The 18982-nt window shown below is 49.4% G+C and overlaps 1 protein-coding gene across 2 annotated transcripts in view; it reads left to right on the top strand.

Moving 5' to 3' along the window:
- Positions 1 to 53: 53 nt before the first annotated feature.
- Positions 54 to 18982, top strand: part of Olfm2 (olfactomedin 2) — a 67855-nt gene continuing 48926 nt past the window's right edge. The window contains exon 1 of one of the 2 annotated variants that reach the window (XM_008833202.3): positions 54 to 225. In XM_008833202.3, coding sequence (XP_008831424.1) covers positions 154 to 225 — 72 coding nt within the window. In that variant the 5' untranslated portion in view covers positions 54 to 153. Of the gene's footprint in view, positions 226 to 14787; positions 15162 to 18982 lie in introns of those variants that run through there. The other variant, XM_008833201.3, reaches the window with a different exon arrangement.

The raw sequence follows: 18982 nt of genomic DNA, 5'->3' as shown, positions 1-18982 counted from the left end.
GGCGGAGCCCACGACAAGGCTGGGTCGGGGCGGGGGTGGGGCGGAATCCCTGTCCTGCTAGCCGGGGAGGTGGCGCTCCGGGTCGCCCCGGCCGGGGTGGCGCCTGGCGGCGGGTCCCCATCACCCAGGCGCCTGGAGGGCGGGGGGCGCGTCATGTGGCCGCTCACGGTCCCGCCGCTGTCTCTGCTGCTGCTGTTGCTGCTCTGCCCAGGCCTCTCCGGACAGGTAGGGGCCCCGCGGGCAGATGCAGGTGTGTGTGTGTGTGTGTGTGTGTGTGTGTGTAGCCCTAAAGGGGACGCGGCCCCGGAGGGGTCCCGCAAACACGAGCTTGGTGGTCCCACCTGCCCTTCTCCAAACCAAAAGATGCAGGATGGAGAGGGGCGATTGGGGAAGGTCGAAGCAAAGGAGGGGCTGGACGCTCCATCCTAGTTTGGGAGAGCATCCAATGCAACCTCATGGTGGGAAAATTTGGGGGACCCTCGCTTTGGGGTTCTTACCCCCACGGTGACCCAGAGCCCACACCCCACCATCTGGCTGTGGAATTGGAGAGGGAAACTTCAGGGGGGCTTTAAGGTGTTGCCTGTCACTTGCCCATCGTGGTGTTTAGCTTCAAACGGCCTCTCATCCATCCCTCGAACCCCCATAGTGGGGAAGGGGGCGGGACTCACGTTTGAGTGACTGATGGGGACCCGCACCAGGTGCTTGCTGCTCCGGGTGCCGAGAAACATGTGTCTTTGTGTGGTGGCTGGGTGTGACCAAGGGGAGTTTGTACGTGTGTCCAAACGTGAGTGAGTTGGGGTGCCACTGGGGGAGGGTGGGTGTATGTGAGGAAGAGTGTAGGGGTGAGGGGTGATGGTGGATGGGAGCTGTGAGTCTGTGCATGTCTGTGTGTTGGGGTGAGGACCCTGTGAGTACCCCGGCCTGTGTGAGGTGGCCGCTGTGTCTCGAGTGGGGTATGCCAGCTGTCCTCCTGACTGTACCCAGATGTCTAGGTAGTACAGAAAAGGGTGTTATGGTCAGGTGTGAGGCCATGTGAGAACGCCCTGTGCCTTTGAGTGCATCTCTCTAAAACTGGGCATTCCAGGTGACAGGCTGTGTGCACAGATGTGACATCCAGGCCCATGTGTGTGTGGGCTCTGTGCACCCCCAAGTCTTTACCCGGTAGAAGCAGGTGTCTATTTCTCAGTGGTACCCTGTTTCCCGCAAGCCTGGAGAGCCTTGTAAATGTGGAGGGTCCACGCTTTCTTCTGCTATTGAGAAATTATTTCCTCCTCCATCTCTAGGGTGGGAATATCCCCCAAGATTCTACATGGGGAGCTGGTATCAGTAACAACATAAAAACAGCAAGCATTTGTGAAAGGCTGATGGGCAAAGGCAGTGTGGCAAGCAGCAGATTTAATCCTGGGTTCCATACTTGTGGGTGGTAGGGTGGCAGATTATCCTCATTTTAAAGACAGGAAAACTGAGGCACAGAAAAATTAAGTCACCTGCTGAAGCTCAGACAGCTTAGGAGTGGTGGAGAAACGACTGAACTGAGCCTGATCTGCTCCTGAACCTACAGGTTACCATGGGTGTAGACACTGTCTCTGTAGATATGACTAGGTGGGGTTTCCAGGTAGAAACTCAGAAGAGAAAGAATCTAGGCATTTTTCCCTTTCCAGATTAACACACAAAGGGTCTCAGAGGCTGTACACCCCCCCCACTGAGGGCCACTGACAAAGACAGGGATTAGGGTTTAGACAGGAAGATTTCCACATGAAGAGGCTATGGGGTCCTGTGCTCTGGGCCTGTAGCCCATCTGAGCCCATGTAGGGTGGGGAAAGAACGTGTCCCTGGGGCTTGGCAGCAGGTTGCACACAGGAGGTGCTCAATATGTCAATCGGAAAGAAACAAAGACACGTGTGAGAGATACTGATGAGAGAAAGAGGCATACATATACTTGAGAAATTGCTGGAAAAAATGAACCAGGGTCAAAGTGAATTTGGTTTCTGAGGCTCCTGGGAGTCACCCCTGAATTTTCAGTCCCCTGGCCAGTTTACTGGGAGACCCCAGGACTGGTGGGAGGGGCCTGGGAGTGGGGCTAATCTGTGAATTCAAATGAAGTTACTGGGGGAACAGATCTAAACAGAGCTACTTGGGAGCATATAGTTTAGCCGAGCTGGTTAGAGGTGGGGTTAACCTGTGTCTTTAAGGGGCGGGGCTACTCAGCGAGCGAGGGCGGGGCCACATGACAGGCTGAGATGGGAGAATTTGAGGCGGGTCTGATAGAGCGTCCAGTCAGCAGCCTGTCACTGACTGTAGTGCTCCAGCTGGCCACCAGGGGGCACTACATGATGCTTGAAGAAAAAAAAGTGGTTAACAAGGCCTGGCTCCACAGGGGAGGAAGGGGAAAACAGAGGGCAGGAGTGGGGTTTCCAGGAGGAGACCATACCCCTCTTCTCCTTTCTCCATCTCTTTCCAGACGCCCCACTCCCCAGTCCCTAGGACTCCCTGTGTCTGTCTTAGAAGTCATTTACCCAGCCATTCAATCACTAGATTTGATTAAACAGTGGCCCTGACCCCTGGAGCTCCCCCTTAGGCCCAGGAGACAAAGCCACATGTACACGAGATACAGTGCCAGTAAGTGTATCTATATGTAATGCTGTGCAAAAGCAGGAAGAGAGACCAGTAGGAAGCCAGCCAGGGGTGCATGCCTGCACCCAGGAAGGTCAGAAGAGAGAGACAGAGACAGAGAGATTAGAGAGCAGAGATGGGGTCTAGGGAGATGACTCAGTGGTTAGAACACTGCCGCTTGCTCCAATTAGCTTTTTGTTGCTTTCTGACCAAAGGCAACTTAGGGGTGGAAAGGGTATATTTGGCCATACTTTCAGATAACAGTGTGTCTTCAAGGGAAGTCAAGGCAGGAATTCAAACAGGATCCTGAAGCAGAACGCATGAAGGAACACTGCTTGCTGGTTCTCTCTCTAGCTGTTGCTCAGAGCTCTCTCTCTAGCTGCCTCCTGAGTGCTGAGATTAAAGGTATATGCCACCACACCAGACCTCAGTTAGCTTTCTTATACGGCCCAGGCCCTCAGGCCTAGGGCTGCGTCCTCCCACATCAATCATCAGTCAAGACAATCTACATAGACATGGGCACAGACTAATCTGATCTGGAAAATCCCTCAGTTGAGGTTCCCTCTTCCCAGGTGACTCTAGATTGCATCAAGTTGACATTGCTCTTGAAGAGGAGCCAAGTTCGATTCTCGGCACCCACATGGCAGTTCATCTGACCTCTGGTGGAGTTGCACTCAGGTGGCATATACACACACAAACACATACAAATAAATAAAAATAAAGTTAAAAATTTAAAATAAAGGGTGGAGAGGGAATAAAGGGGAGCTATCAAGCAGGATACTATTGAGCTTTGGTGCTGGGAATCTGAACTTTGGTCTTTGTGCTTGGAACACACTGATCCATCTCCTCAACCGAAGTTTGTCATTCTTTTTTAAAAATTATTTTGATTTATTTATTTTTATTTTTATATGAGTGTTTTGTCTGCATATGTATAACACGTACATATAATACCCACAGAGGCCAGAAGAGGACATCAGATCCCCTGGAGTTGCAGGTGGTTGTTAGCTGCCAGACGGGTGATGGGAACCAAACCAGGGTCCTCTGCAAGAGCAGCCAGTGATTTTAACTGCTGACCCAGCTCTCTAGTCCCAGTTCATAGTTCTTGAATGATCTGTAGCTATCAGGGATCCTGACAGCCCTAAGCCTACCATCTTCCCTTTGGGAAAGTTTCCCTCTTCCTGGAAAGTGAGAGGTCCTCCCTTAAAATCAGTTTTGTTTTATTTTATTTTGTTGTTTGACATGGTCTCTGGTAGCCCAGGCTGGTCTTCAACTTACTATGTAGCCCAGGCTGGCCTTGAACACCTGATCTTTCTGCCTCCACTTTCCCACTGCTGGAATGAAAGGCTTGTCCACCATACCCAACCTAACTTTTATCTTTGGCATTATCTAGGTTTGAGACCAGTGCTTTCCTAGGGTCTCCACAGGATGGGAAAGACTAGTTCATTTGTGACCATGTACTGTAGGGCCTTTACACTTACAATCCTCCTACCCGGACACAGTTCCCCCAGTCCTTCCCTCTCTTCATGCTGTTTAAACATATCACTTCCTCGGAGAAGTATAAAGCTGTGAAATGAATGAATGGATAGGCACCCCTCCCTCCCGGCCACCAACACACACAGAATTTCCTATACAAACCACAGGGTGTGGAGGCTCAAGCCTAAAATCCCAGCACTTGGAAGGCTGAGTAGGAGAGTCTTTTACCTGGGATGGAATATGTGGACACCCAAGACATCAGATTGTATGGGATTTTATAGAATATCCCATTCTATATGGAATTCTATATTCCTTCCTCAATGTTGTGCAGCATTACCACATAGCATCGGAGTTCATCTGCCTGTCTGTGCTCTAGGGCCAGGCACCTCTTTGACAACACTTTGAGATCACTGTGAAATAAAGCAAAGGGTACATGGATGCAAACAAGCACTTCAAAAACACTGTGGTCCATCCAAGAACTGAGGTGGCTGCTGAGTAATTAGAGAGAGGGTAGTGCATACAGGATGAACACACTTCATGAAGGTATGGTCCCTCCTCCAGGCAGGACAGAGAGAAGGGGAGAGATTGTTTTCACATAATTTAGAATCGTCTGCAGGGGATGGAGAGCTGGCTCAGTGGTTAAGAGCTGGCTGCTCTTGCAGAGGACCCAGGTTCTGTTCCCAGCACCCACAAGGCGGCTGACAACTGTCTATAATTCAGTTCCAAGGAATTCAATGCCCTCTTCTGGCCTCTGCAGGTATTTAATGACATGAGTGCACTTATATACATGCAAGCAAAACACTCATACAAATAAAATAAAAAGAAATAAATGAGCCAGGTGTGGTGGCACACGCCTTTAGTCCCAGAGTTTGACAGGCACAGGCAGGTGGATCTCTGTGAGTTGGAGACCAGCCTGATCTACATAGCGAGTTGCAGGCCAGCTGGGGCTACAGAAAGACCAAAATAAATAAATGAATGAAAGAAGAAAGGGTGTACAATCGAAAATTTACCAGTTTTGGACTGGGGAGGAAGTGGTAGCTCAGTCAGCATGAAGCCCAGGGTTCCATCCCCAGCAGTACATGAACCATGTGGTGGTATAAACTTGTAATTCCAACACTCAGAAGACAGAGGCAGGGGGATTTCCAAGAATTTGAAACAAGCCTGTATTACAAAATGAGGCCCTGTCACAACAAAACACAATAAACAAACAAAAAAGCCATACGACTTGCTTGCTTCTAGAACTTTCCATCAAATATTTTCAGGTGACAGTTAACCTGAAACCTCAGAAAGGGGAAAGCTGGAGGGGGGGGGCGGAGACTGGGCCCTGTGGGAAGGGAGGAGCCTGTGACATTAAGGCGGTGAGGAAACCTACCTCGTTTAGCTGGGCCTGAAATTCCATAGAAGAACGAACGCTGCTGTTTAGGGCTAAGACGCGGATTTTCTCGGAATAATTTCCAATATGCAAATGTCCCAGGGATGATGCTTGGAAATCTGAGATTTTTTTTCCGAGACAGTGTAGGAAGAGCGGCCTTGCAGTTCAGTCTAAAACTAAGGAACTGGGCGACGCCTTGTGGTGGAAGAAGGTTTGTGCAGGGCGCACGTGTGGTGTTTGTGTGTGTGTGTGTGTGTGTGTGTGTGTGTGTTGCATGTGGAGGTCAGAGGACAACTTGTAGAAATTGGTTCTCTCCTTCCATCACGTGGATCCCATGGAATGGTAAAACTCAGGTCGTGGGGCTGGTGACAAGTGCCTTTATCAGCTGAGCCATCTTGCTGGCCCCTTTTCTGTTACTGTCTTTTGTTATTTTTATTTTATGTGTGTGAGTGTTTTGTCTGCATGTATGTAAGAGCATCAAGTGTGTACACTGGTCGTGGAGGCCAGAAGAGGCTATCAGCTCCTTTGGAACTGGAGTTAAGGACAGTTGTTAGCTGACATGTGATGTTGGGAATCAAACCCAGGTCCTCTGCAAGAGCAGCCAGTACTTTGATCCCAGTGACAGCTCTTCAGTCCCCAACAACCTTGTTTTGTGGAACAGGGTCTCTCACTGGCCTGGAGCTCTATGAGTAGGCTAGGTTGTCCAGTCCAGGGATCCACCTATCTCAGGCTCCCAAGCCCTAAGATTAAATTCCTGCTTCCATGCTTGGCTTTTTGCCTTTAACTTGAATTCTGGGGACTGAACTCAGTTCCTCCTGATTTCAAGGCAAGCACCTTACTGACAGAGCTATCTTTCCAGGCTGTTGTTCATATATGTGTTGCTTAAGACCAGGTTTCAGGCAGACCAGGCTGGTCTCAAATTCTTAACACATTGCTTTCTCTCTCTCTCTCCCTCCCTCTTTCTCTCTCTCTCTCTCTCTCTCTCTCTGCCTCTGTGTGTGTGTACGCACATGCATGCACGCGCATTTGCACATGTGTGGCTGCACATGTGTACATAGAGGCCACGGTAATGTTGGGCGCCCTTCTCAATCATCTCCATCTTATATTAAGGCAGGATCTCTTGCCAAACCTAGAGCTCTCAGATTCAGTTATTCTAGACAGTCAGCTTGCTCCTGGAATCCCCTGTCTTCACCTCCCGAACACTGGGATCACAGGCTGTCTGTGCACACTAGGATTAATATGGATTCTGGAGATCTGAACTCAGGCTCTTAACTTTGTGTGGCAAGTGTTTTACCCACTGAGCCATCTCCACAGTTCCTTTTTAAAATTGTCTTTGCTGAGAGTTGGAGAGATGGCTCAGCATCCACATGGTGGCTAACAACCATTGTAACTCCAGTTCAGGGGGATCCGATGTCCTCTCCTGGCCTCCAAGGGCATTGCATGACATGGGTGCAACTTACATGCAGGCAAAACATTTATACACATAAATACATAATTTAAAATTTAAAAAAAATTTATTTATTTTTTTTGGTCTTTTTGAGACAGGGTCTCCCTGTAGCCCCAGCTGTCCTGGAACTCACTATGTAGACCAGGCTGGCCTTGAACTCACAGAGATCCACCTGCCTCTGCCTCCTGAGTGCTGGGATTAAAGGTGTGTGCCACCACACCTGGCCAATTTTTATTATTTTTATTTTATGTATACGAGTGTATTACCTGCATGTGTATAAGTGCATCTGTGTCATGCAATGCCCTCAGAGGTCAGAAGAGGGTGTCAGATTCCCCTGGAACTAGATTTAGGATGGTTGTTAGCCACCATGTGGGTGCTGGAAATCAAACCTGGGTCCTCTGCAAGAGTAGTCAGTGGTCTTAACCACAGAGCCATCTCTCCAGCCCAATTTTTTAAAACTTAAATTACATTTATTTATTTATTTATTGGAAGGTTGCACTTGCCACAGCATATGTGGAAGTCAGAGGTCAATTTGTAGGAGTTGGTTCTCTCCTTCTACCTTGTGGGTTCTAGGGATTGAACTCAAGTCATCAGGCTTGGTGGCAAGTGCCTTTACCTATTGAGCCATCTTGCCGGACCCTTTATGCACAGTTCTAAGGATCTTGAAAACCAGAAGCAAAGTACTATTTTATAGGCAGGACTGCAAAATGTCACTACACCAAAAGAAACGTTAAGTTAAAGTCACTCAAGGCTGTGGAGTGGGATGACAAACAGTTTCTTATCCTGAAGGCCCAGAAAAAGTCCAGTTATCCTAAAAGCACACAGTAAATACACCAGGAACAAGACTCTTTTTTCTTATTTCTCTAGTAATTCCTACAAAACAGACACAGAGCACTGGGAATGTGGAGGGATGAGACACAACTTGCTAGAGTGGCTGACAGCAGGAAGGTCTAGGAGACAGATGGAAGCTGGTCATCCTAGCATGCTGCAAGTTGAGGCAGGAGGATCAAGGCCAGCCTGGACATCTTAGCAAGCCTTGTCTCAAACTAAAATAAAAAGAGTCTGGGGGCATGCCTTAGTGGTAGAGTCCCTGCCTAGAATCCCCCAGTGAGGGACTGTGGGTGTGGCTCAGAGACTCCTGCCTAGAATCCCTGTAATTCCACCTGTAATCCCATCACTCTGGTGGTGGAGACAGAAAGGTTAGGAGTTCAAGGTTATCCTTGGACAGGTGAAGTGGCTCAATAGAGAAGAGTGTTTATGTACCTTGCAAACCTGATTTTGATCTCCCAAATCCCACAGTGGAAAGAAAATCCAGCCTGAACTGACCCCCATATTTGTGCAGTCCAAGTGTGCAACCCCCACAATAATAAATAAAATAAATTTTAACAAAAAGTTCATTTGTGGCTACATATTGAGTTCCAGGCTACCTTGGGCTACATGACACCCAGTCTTAAAAAAACAAGGGGACTAGAGAGCTGACTCAGCAGTTAAGAGCACTGGCTGCTCTTGCAGAGATCCTGGGTTTGGGTTCCCAGCACACATGCTAGATGACTCACAACCCCCTTTAACTCTAGCTCCAGGTGATCTGATGCCCTCTTTTGGTCTACACAGGCACCCCCACACATGGCATATACCCACAAAGACACACACATAAATAAAAATAGTAAGAGAAACATAAATCTTAAAAAATAGAAAGTAGGGGCTGGAGAGATGGCTCCAAGGTTAAGAGCACTGGCTGTTCTTGCAGAAGACCCAGGTTCAGATCCCAGTACCCACATGGCGGCTAACAACTGTCTTTAACTCCAGATCCAGGGGACCTGACCCCTTATTCTGGCCCTCAAGGGTACTGCACGCACAAGGTGCACTTACATACCTGCAGGCAAAACATTCATGCACATAAAATTTAAAAATTAAAAAAAAAAGGTGGAAGCCAGGCGTGGCGGCACACGCTTTTAATTCCAGCACTTGGAAGGCAGAGGCAGGCAGATTTCTGTGAGTTCAAAGCCAGTCTGGTCTACATAGTGAATTCTAGGCCAGCTGGGGCTATAGGGAGACCCTGTCTCAAAAAGACAGTAAAGTAAAATAAATAAGGTGGAGAGCAATAGAGGAAGACACCTGACATCAACACCTGGCCTCCACACATGTGCTCACATGTGCATGTGTGCCTGCACACATATGTACAAATATACACACAGACACACATGGGCACGCACAAGCTGGCTTTCGAATTACCCTGGATGAAGGGAGTGGGGTGGTGGATGGAGGTTGAGGGGCAATCCGCTGTAGTTTCTGTGAATCCCTCATGGGCCAGCCTGGGGTGAAGAGGTGAAGCCAGAATTCTTTAATGTGTACAGACAGGAATACTCCTACTTTTCTAAGTTTGGGTTTTTTTTTAATTTTTTTTTAATTAGCCAGGTGTGGTCTTGCATGCCTTTAGTTGGGAGGCAGAGGCAGGCAAATCTCTGTGAGATTGAGGCCAGCCTGATCTACATAGAGAGTTCCAGGCCAGCTGGAGATACAAGGAGACACTGTCTCAAAAAGACAAAAAAAAAAAAAAAAACTAAAAAAACCCACCTTTATTATTTTTATTTTATGTGTATGAATATTATGTCTGCATGTGTGCAAATGCACCCATGTTGTGCAGTACCCTCAGAAGAGGGTGTTGGATCCCCTGGAACTGGAGTTACAGACAGTTGTTAGCCACTATGTGGGTGCTGGGATTCAAACCCGTGTCTCCTGCAAGAGAGGCCAGTGCTCTTAACCACTGAGCCATCTCTCCATCCCCGTACTTTCCTAAACTAAGTTTAATGGCAGGGCATGCAGCTCATGTCTTCATTCCAGTATGTGGGATGCAGAGGTAGGTAGATCGCTGCAAGTTCAAAGCCAGCCAGGCTCACATAGCCAGTTCTGCACCTTTGGGACTCATAGTGAAACTCTGTGAAAAGGGGCTGAGGCTATGGCTCAGTGGGTAGCTCACTTGCTTGGCATACATGAAACCCTGCGTTCCAACCCCAGCACCCTATAAACCAGGTGTGGTGATGCATGCCTGGATTTCCAGCACTTATGAGACGGAGGTGGGAAGATCAGAAGTTCAAGATCAGCTTCGGCTACATAGCAAGTTTGAAGCTGGCCTGGGGTACATGAGACCCTGACTCAAAAAAAGAAAAAAATGAAACAAATAAAACAGTTTGATAGAGGCATGGGTTACACACTCTAAACTTCGCCCACTTAAGTTAAATTAAAATAGAATTCAGGGGCTTTTCCTAAGTGCATAGAATTGGACAAGCATCCCAGTCCAGTTCTGGCATCCCCACCACTGCCCAGCATCCTGCCTCTGTGCTCCTTCCAGGGTCAATCTTGACATTCGCTAATCCACCCTTCTCACCTCTATTGATTTGTCTTTTTCTGGGCATATTATGTAAGTGGAATCATAAAATCTGTGGTCTTCCCTTTTCGGCTTCTTTTACTTACCAAAATTTTCTGAGGTCCAGGAGGCTAAAGTGAATATCAGTAATTTTTCCTTTTTGTGGCTGAAAGCTTGTGTTTTATCGATGGCCCCCAGCTTGTTTGTGCATTTGGCAGGTGATAGTTGGTTTTACTCGTTATAGGAAAAAACCCACATTGGTATGCATATTTATGTGCGTGTCTTTTCATGAATGTACACTTTGATTTCTCTTGGGTAGACAGAATCACAGGGCCATCCTGAAGGTTTTTTGTTTAACTTTTTCAGAAGTTACTATGCTGTCTCTCAAACAGCAGCAACAGTTTATACCCCTTTCTCTCTCTCTCTCTCTCTCCTCTCTCTCTCTCTCCTCTCTCTCTCTCCACATGTATGTAGAAGCTACAGGTTAATGTTGGATGTCTCTTTAATTGCTTCTCCAACTTATTATTATTTTTTTCTTTTTATGTGTGTATGTGTGAGCCTGTGGAGGCTAGAAGAGGGTATCAGATTTCCCTGAAGCTAGAGTTGCTGGTGGTTGTGAGCCACTGACATGGGTTCTGGGAACCAAACTCAGGTCCTCTAGAGGAGCAGTCTCTAGCCCTATTATTATTATTATTATTATTATTATTATTAATTTTTATTTTATGTGTATGTGTGTATTGCCTGCATGTAGGTAAGTGTACCTGTGTCGTGCAATGCCCACAGTGGATGGAAGAGGCTGTTGGATCCCCTGGGACTGGATTTATGGACAGTTGTTAGCTGCCATGTGGGTGCTGGGATTCGAACTCGGTTCTTCTGCAAGAACAACCAGTATTCTTAACCACTGAGCCATCTCTCCAGCTCCCTATTATTAGCAGTATTAGTATTAGTATTATTAGTATTATTTGAGACAGGGTCTCCTGGTAGCCACAGCTGGCCCAGAAATTATTATGTAGACCAGGCTGCCCTTGATCTCACAGAGATCCACCTACCTCTGCCTCCCCATTTCTGGGACCAAAGGCATGCATTACTATACACAGCAAGTGTTCTTGGTTTGATTGAAACACACTGACTCAATAAATATGGAGATGAGTGAAGGACTAAGGCAGCCACATCAATTTTGGGTCTCAACATCCATTCACACATATATGCAGGTGCACCCCCTTGCACACACATGCCCACACTCAGGCAGACACACGCACACTGTTGTTACAGCAGAAGGGTGTTTGATATAGAGGTTTGCTTGAATGGAAGTGAACGACTAACCATCCAAATGGGATGATCAGAGAACTGGGCACTGGGCCCCAGGAGAAAGCTGCTGGGCAGTTAGCAAAGGGGTGCTGTGTTGAGGAAGGAACTGTGGCATGAAAAGAGGGATTATCCGCTGTCAGAAAAGCCACCCCATGGGACTGGGAAGATGACTCCTTTAAGCACCCTTACTGAACAATCATGAGAACCAGAGTTTGAATCCCGACACCCGTGTAACAAGTCACTCACAGCCCCGTGCACAGCTGTGGCCCCGGCTCTGAGGGGCAGAGACAGGAGGATTGCTGGGGTTTGCTGGATTCCACCTCAGCCAAGAAAACAAGAAACCCAGGTTCAGGGAGAAACTACCTCAAAGGACTAGGTGGAGAGCGACAGAAGAAGACACCAGACATCCTTTTCTGGCCTCTTTGCATGCACACAGGTACACACACCTGCTCACACACACATGTGTACATACACAAGCACAAATAAATAAACCTTTAAAAATTTTAATTTGAGGGCTACAGAGATGGCTCAGTGGTTAAAAGCACTGGCTGCTCTTGCAGAGGACTGGAGTTCGGTTCCCAGCACCCACATGGTGGCTAACACCTGTCTACACACACATGGGGCATATAAGTATAAATATAAATATATGTATATATATATTTAGGAACACATACACATAAACTAAATAAATATTTTTTTAAAGGTGGCCCCAGCTGGCCTAAAAGTCACTATGTAGAACAGACTGACCTGGATCTCTTCACCTACCTCTGCCTCCCAAGTGCTGGAATTAAAGGCATGCACCATCATGCCCAACTTTATTTTTATTTTATGTGTATGAGTGTTTTGCCTCCATGTATGTAGTTGCATCCGTGTGTACAGTGCTGGTGGATGCTTGAAAAAGACATCAGATCCTCTGGAGCTGGAGTTAGAGACATTTGCTATCTGCCATGTGGGTGTTGGGAATGAAGCCTGGGTCCTCTGCAAGAGCAGCCAGTGCTCTTAACCACTGAGCCGTCTCTCCAGCCCTCCCTTTCTTTAGTTTTTATGCCACTTAATTTTTTTTAACATTTATTCAGGATGTGTGTATGTGAGTGTGTGTGTGTATATGTGTGTGTGTGGGGGGTGTGTATGTGTGTGTGGGGTGTGTGGGTGTGTGTATGTGTGTGTGCGTGGGTGTGGGTGTGTGTATATGTGTGTGGGTGTGTGTATGTGTGTATGTTTGTGGGGTGTGGGTGTGTATGTGTGTGTATGTGTGTATGTGTGTGTGGGTGTGGGTTTGTGTATGTGTGTGTATATGTGTGTGGGTGTGGGTGTGTGTATGTGTGTGTATGTGTGTGTGGGTGTGGGTGTGTGTATATGTGTGTATGTGTGTGTGTATGCGTGTGTGTATGTGTGTGTGTGTGGTGTGTGTATGTGTGGTATGTGTGTGTGGTGTGTGTGTATGTGTGTGGTGTGTGTGGTGCATGTATGTGTGTGTTTGTGTATGTGGGGGGGGTGCTTGGGTGCCTTCTCAGGTCACCAAATACATGTAGAAGTCAGAGGACAACTTGCAGGAATCAGTTCTCCTCTTCCACCTTGTGGGTGCTGGGGATCAAATTCTGGTGGTCAGGCTTGATGGCAAGTGCCTTTACCCACTGAACCATCTCACTTGCCCTTTGTTTATAGGGTGGAGATGCACTGGGGATGGGAACCCAGGGTCTCACACGTTCTAGGCAGACGGGTTACCACTGAGCCACATCCTCAGCTGTTCCCGGGTTGTCTGTCTCCCTAAAACGGTCTTCATGCTTTGGGGGTTGTAGTTGCGTGTCTGGTGTGTACCCTAGTGCTTAATAAATCTTCAGGCTGCTTCCAGATCTTGCATAGGTTCTCAGAACCATTTTTGCATTCGGGGAAACCGAGGCAGACAGGAGAAACCTTGCTGGAGGTCACACCCGGGGCAGAGCTTGCTTCTCAGCCTGGTCGAGCTTAGGAGGGAAGAAAGTTCTGGATAGTTCAATACCCTCCCTAGCATCCTCTGCTGGGACCTTTCGGGCTCCGCCAGCGGCCGGCTTGTTAAAGGCCTGAGTCATCACCGCCTCCAGACGGCGGCGGCCGCCGGCCGAGGGCTATGGCAGCGGCGGTGGCGGCAGTGGCGGCGGCGGCGTGAGGTGATGTGGGGACGCCAGGAGGGGGCGTGAGTGCAGGGAAAACGCTGCAAATTCAAACCGGCCGCCGGCTGCTGCTGGGGTAGGTGGGTTGGTGGCTGGTTGCTTGCACCGCGCTAGCCTCCTTCTCTCCCTCTCTCCCTCATCTAGGGACCAGCCCTTGGGAACTGGAGGAAGGTCCCAAGTATAAGTTCCTCGCCCCTACCCTAAGTTCAAGTTGTGAGTCACCCCCTCCTCGCCCACTTTGAGACTCGCCTGTAAGAAGGGCTGTCTGGATCCCCGGCGGTCCCTGGGTAACATCTCCACACGGATGCGCAAGGGAAACAAACACTCCGGCTGCCCAAGTGACCCGCATCCCTGCACTTGCATCAGAGCCATCGCTTCTGCAGGCTCCAGACCTGCCACCCTGGCTTCCCTGGCCTCCAAAACACCGAGGGATCCCCCCCAGAGAGGTCTTGGGACCCTAAAGCCATGGGGAAAACGAGCCCGGGTTCTCGCGCTCTCAAGTCTGGGCCCCCACGCCCTCTGCGTCTGCTGTCTCGGGTTTCGGGGAACCCGGCTCTGTAGTCTGGCAGTTAGCAGGTGGGTGGGGACCTGCGATTCCCACCCGGTGTCAGCTTTGGGTGCGAGATGTGGGGTGAGCACTCCGGGTTTTTAACCCCGGGGCTTTGGAGAGGGGGCGTTGCGCACAACGGTTGCTTCGGAATTGATTGCAGAGGGTACTAGGAAGGGGACCGAGATGAAGATAAGGCTGGGACTGAGGACCAGGATGAGGATCAGGGTGAAGATGGAGATGAGAATGGGGTTGAGGATAAGGATGGGAATGGGGGGCGGGACCCGGGATGCCAGTGGTGGCGGGGGAGGGGCAGGGATGTCGCTGTCGGGGGGAATACCCCATACTTTAAGAGATGGGGGCGGTCCCTCCCGAGAGGCTCTGCGGGGAAGTGGGGGGCGGGGTGGGCGCACCCCAACTCCTCCTCCTCACCCTCCTCGTCGGGTTCCGAGGCCGGAGCCGTGACGTCACGGCGGCTGGAAGTGCCCGGCGGTGGCGCGGGAGGGGGCGGCCCAGCCGGCGCTTTATAAAGCGGAGCTTCGGAGAGGCGCGCGGAGCCGCAGCCTCGGTTCTCAAGTGTCGCCCGGTCCCCGGCCCCACCAACCACCCCCTCCACCCCCTGGCCACCTCGCCAGTCACGGGCCACCCCATCCCCCACCGTAGTGGGGTGAGTGACAGCTCAGGTGACAGCAGAAGGGGACCGAGAGCACCTGGCTTTGGGGTGGTGGCTCGGGGCATGAGGCGGGGGCGCGATGTCGGTGCCGTTGCTCAAGATCGGGGCGGTGCTGAGCACCATGGCTATGGTCACTAACTGGATGTCGCAGACGCTGCCCTCGCTCGTGGGACTCAACAGCACAGTGTCCCGCGCGGGCTCCTCGGAGAAAATCGTAAGTGGCCGGCCACGCTGGGGGGCGCTCCCGAGGGGGGGCGTGGTGCCTACGGCCCCCGGCTGCAGGCCCTGGGAAAAGGAACCCCTCATGCCCCCCGAAGTGACAGACATCCCTGGCAGAGGGGGGACGTCCTCCCTGGGGGATGCGATCTCAGCTGGGGGGTCCGAGCACAAGGGACCCCTGCGCCGCGCGTAGCATCGGTCTGGGTTTGATGATGGGATATGATGGACCAGCGTCCTCGCGGAGGGGACCCCGAGCGTCCCCCGAGGAACCAAGCTGGCTCCAGCCCCGGGCAGAGGCGGTGAGGGCTGCGGAATTGAACCAGATCCCAGCTGAGTGGGGCGGAGTTGGGCGGTTTGGGGGAACCAGGAGGATGACCGGCTCTGCTGGGGGTGGGTAGGGGACATCTGTGGGTCTCCAAGTATTGCAGCTTTAAGGACTCTGCTTGGATGTGTCTAAGTGTCAACCAACAGCTTCTCTGTCTTCGTCTCTCTCCCTCCTCTGGGTCTTTTTCTATTTCATCTCTCTGTCTCTGTCTCTGTCTCTCTGTCTCTGCCTTTCTGGCTCTCTCTTCCTCCCTCCTCTGGGTCTTCTATTTCTGTTTCTTTTTCTGACTTTCTGTGTGTCTCTCTCTCTTTTTATTTTTTAACCTGCCTCTCTTTTCTATCCCCTGCACCTGGTCCCAGTATCTCCCTTCTAAGTCTCCTCAAGTACTGAGTGTTGATCCCCCTCATCCACCCCTTGGCAATAGAGGGGCTCTGACTGGTGCAGAAGTCCAGCCAGCAGCATACCCTGTTTTACCCTCCGCTTCTCTCCTGGGAGCTCCCTGGGAGGGAGATGGGCATATTAATCATGGTGGCTCCATCCTCCTGGTGACAGGGGAGGGGCTTTTCCATCCCAAATCTCCCTTAGCCCCTCCCCTGCCCCCTCATCCCTGTGGAAGCCCTTCTGATATTCAGCCTGTCTGTGGGACTCCCCCCAGTTCCATCTATCTGACTCCCTCTCTTCCCTGTTATGCCACCTTCTTCAAGCCTTTGAGCATCTGGCCCTTCATCCTCTCCCCTCCCTGGGAAGAAGGCTTTGCTCCCAAGAGCTGCAGCCTAGTGGAGTGTGAGGGACTGGGGATCCTGATCCACTGTGCCCAGGCTGTGTCCAGCCCCTGTTTAGAGGTTGTGTAGTACTTGACACAAATGCAAGCCTTCAGCCCAGGTCCTTAGACAGGCAGTCACAGTGCAACAGGGTGTTATTTTGTGTGTGACATTGCATGGATATGTCTTGGTGTGTCTGTCTTTGTGTGTGGTTTTGAGATGTGGAAAGCTTAGTGTGTTGCTGATATAAGGGTTCATATGTGTTCTCCCTAGTGTAAGGACACATCCCAGCATGCGTGTGGGATATTCGCATCCCCCAAGTGACTGTTCGAATATGTATGTCTGACTGTGTGTCTCCAGTTCTATGTCTCTGGCTATGGCTTTGGGTATGTTATGTGATTTGCATTTGTCTGTACAGTTTTGACAGCCTTCTCACTGTTGGGAGAGGAGACAGTGGAGGGACAGTGATGGTGCCATTAAAATCCTAAGCCAAACTCCTCTCCTTCATCTCACAGTGGGAGTCTGTGTGACTGCCTTCCTGTGCTATATGCAGGTGTGTGGAAACTCAAGCCTGGGGGCGTTATCTGGGGGACATGTGCACAGTGTGCAAAAGTGTCTCTAAGTTCCAGTTTTTATTTATTTTTAGTATCTTTATTCTGTGCACATGTGGAGATTAGAGAACCGCTTGTGGGAGTCAGTTCTCTATTCCACCAGGTTGGTCCTGGGATTCAAACTCAGGTCGTCAGGTTTGGCAGCAAGCCCCTTTACCCACTGAGCCATTGTGCTGGCCCCAAGTTTGTGTGTTTGTGCATATGCATGTGTTTTTAATGCATGTGTTTACATATATGTATGTTTATGAGTGTTTGTCTTGTATGCAGTGGGTTCTTTTTTGTAAGGTGCCTTTGTAGTTTACAGCACCTTGATCCAGTATTCCCACAAACTTAACTGCTAAAGACAGTTGGCCCTTTCATATCTGCCCCAGCCCCTTCTTTCTGAGCTTTGCCCAAAGGGGTCTGCAAAGTGAGATGCTGAAGGTGCTAGAGTGACACCTGGGAGGTGATTACGATGGAAGGATGCTCAAGAAAGGGTCACAGAGCCAGGACACTCGCAAATACTGTGATCCCAGCACTTGGGAGGCTGAGGCGGGATGATAGCCACAAGCCAGTGCAAGCCAGTGCGGCTACAGTGTGACTTTCTAAAAAAAAAAAAAAAGAGAAGAAAAGAAAGAAAAAGGAAAAAGAAAGAGGAAAAAGGAAAAATACTAAAAGTTGTGGGGTCTGGTATATCTGTGAAAATCTATATTTTACCCTGACTTGCTCTCCAACTCCAGGCCAATGGCAAACAGCAACCCAAGCTCCAGTTCCTCCACTAAGAAAATCAATGATAATGCCTCTCACAGAACTATGGACAAGACACCTGATCCAGATCCCCACCCATCCTCCCACCTATCCATCCTCCTACTATCCACACATCTATCCATCCACGTGTATCCATCCATCTACTCATCCACCCACCCATCCATCTACCCACCTATCCACCATCTTTCTTTTTTTGCTTTTTCTTTTTTTGGTCTTTTTGAGACAGGATCTCCTTGTAGCCCAAGCTGGCCTGGAACTCACTATGTAGACCAGGCTGGCCTCAAACTCACAAAGATCCACCTGCCTCTGCCTCCCAAGTACTGGGATTAAAAGCATATGCCACCATGCCCAGCTATTTTATTTTTAATTTTACATGCATGAGTGTTTTGCCTGAATGTATGTAAATGCACCCACCCGTGCAATGCCTACAGAGGTCAGAAAAGGATGTCAGATCCCCTGGAACTGGCATTACAGATGGTTGATAGCCACCATGTGAGTACTAGGAACAGAACCCATGTCCTCTGCAAGAGCAGCTAGTGGTGTTAACACCTGAACCAGTTCTCCAGCCCAGAATCCTCCCGTCTTTCTATTTACCCACCCACTCATCCTTTCAGTCACCCATCCATCCTGCCAGCCTCTCTTACTTCCTTTCACTTATCCAGCCCTCTGTCCATCCATCTAACATTCCATTAATTTACCTATCTATCTGTCTGTCCAACCATCCAACCATCCATCCATCCATCCATCCATCCATCCATCTGCCCAACCATACAACCTTCCATCCATCCATCCATCCATCCATCCGTCCATCTGTCCAACCATAGAGCCATGCATCCATGCATCCGTGCATCCATTCATCCATCTATCCATCCATCCATCCATCCAACCATGCATCCATCCATCCATCTGTCCATCCATCCATCCAACCATCCATCCATCTGTCCACCCATACAACCTTCCATCCACCTTTCCATCCACTCATTCTTCTGTTCCATTCACCCTTCTTTCCTACCATGAATTCTTCCTTCCCCCATTCATTCATCCATCTGTCCATCTTTACATTCATCCTTCTATCTCATCTATCTCTTTATCCCTCCATCAATCCATCTATTCACCTCCTCATTCTTTTAAAATATTTTTATTGATTCTTTGAGAATGTCATACAGTATATTGTGGACATATTCATCTCCCTCATCTCCTCATTCTTTTATTCTCCATTTATTCATTTATCTGTGCCCCTATCCTCCCATTCATCCATCCTTTCATCTTTCCATCCATTCACCTCTTCATCCATTCATTATCCATCCTGTATCCTGGCATGGGCCCATCTTCCTTACATATGTACATATGCATGCATCAACTAATCCTTCTT

The sequence above is a fragment of the Nannospalax galili genome, unplaced genomic scaffold, assembly GCF_000622305.1.
Source record: "Nannospalax galili isolate Female #2095 unplaced genomic scaffold, S.galili_v1.0 scaffold1736, whole genome shotgun sequence".
Classification (NCBI taxonomy): domain Eukaryota; kingdom Metazoa; phylum Chordata; class Mammalia; order Rodentia; family Spalacidae; genus Nannospalax; species Nannospalax galili.
The sequence above is the reverse complement of the archived record's forward strand: the minus strand, read 5'-3'. Positions and strand labels throughout refer to the sequence as shown.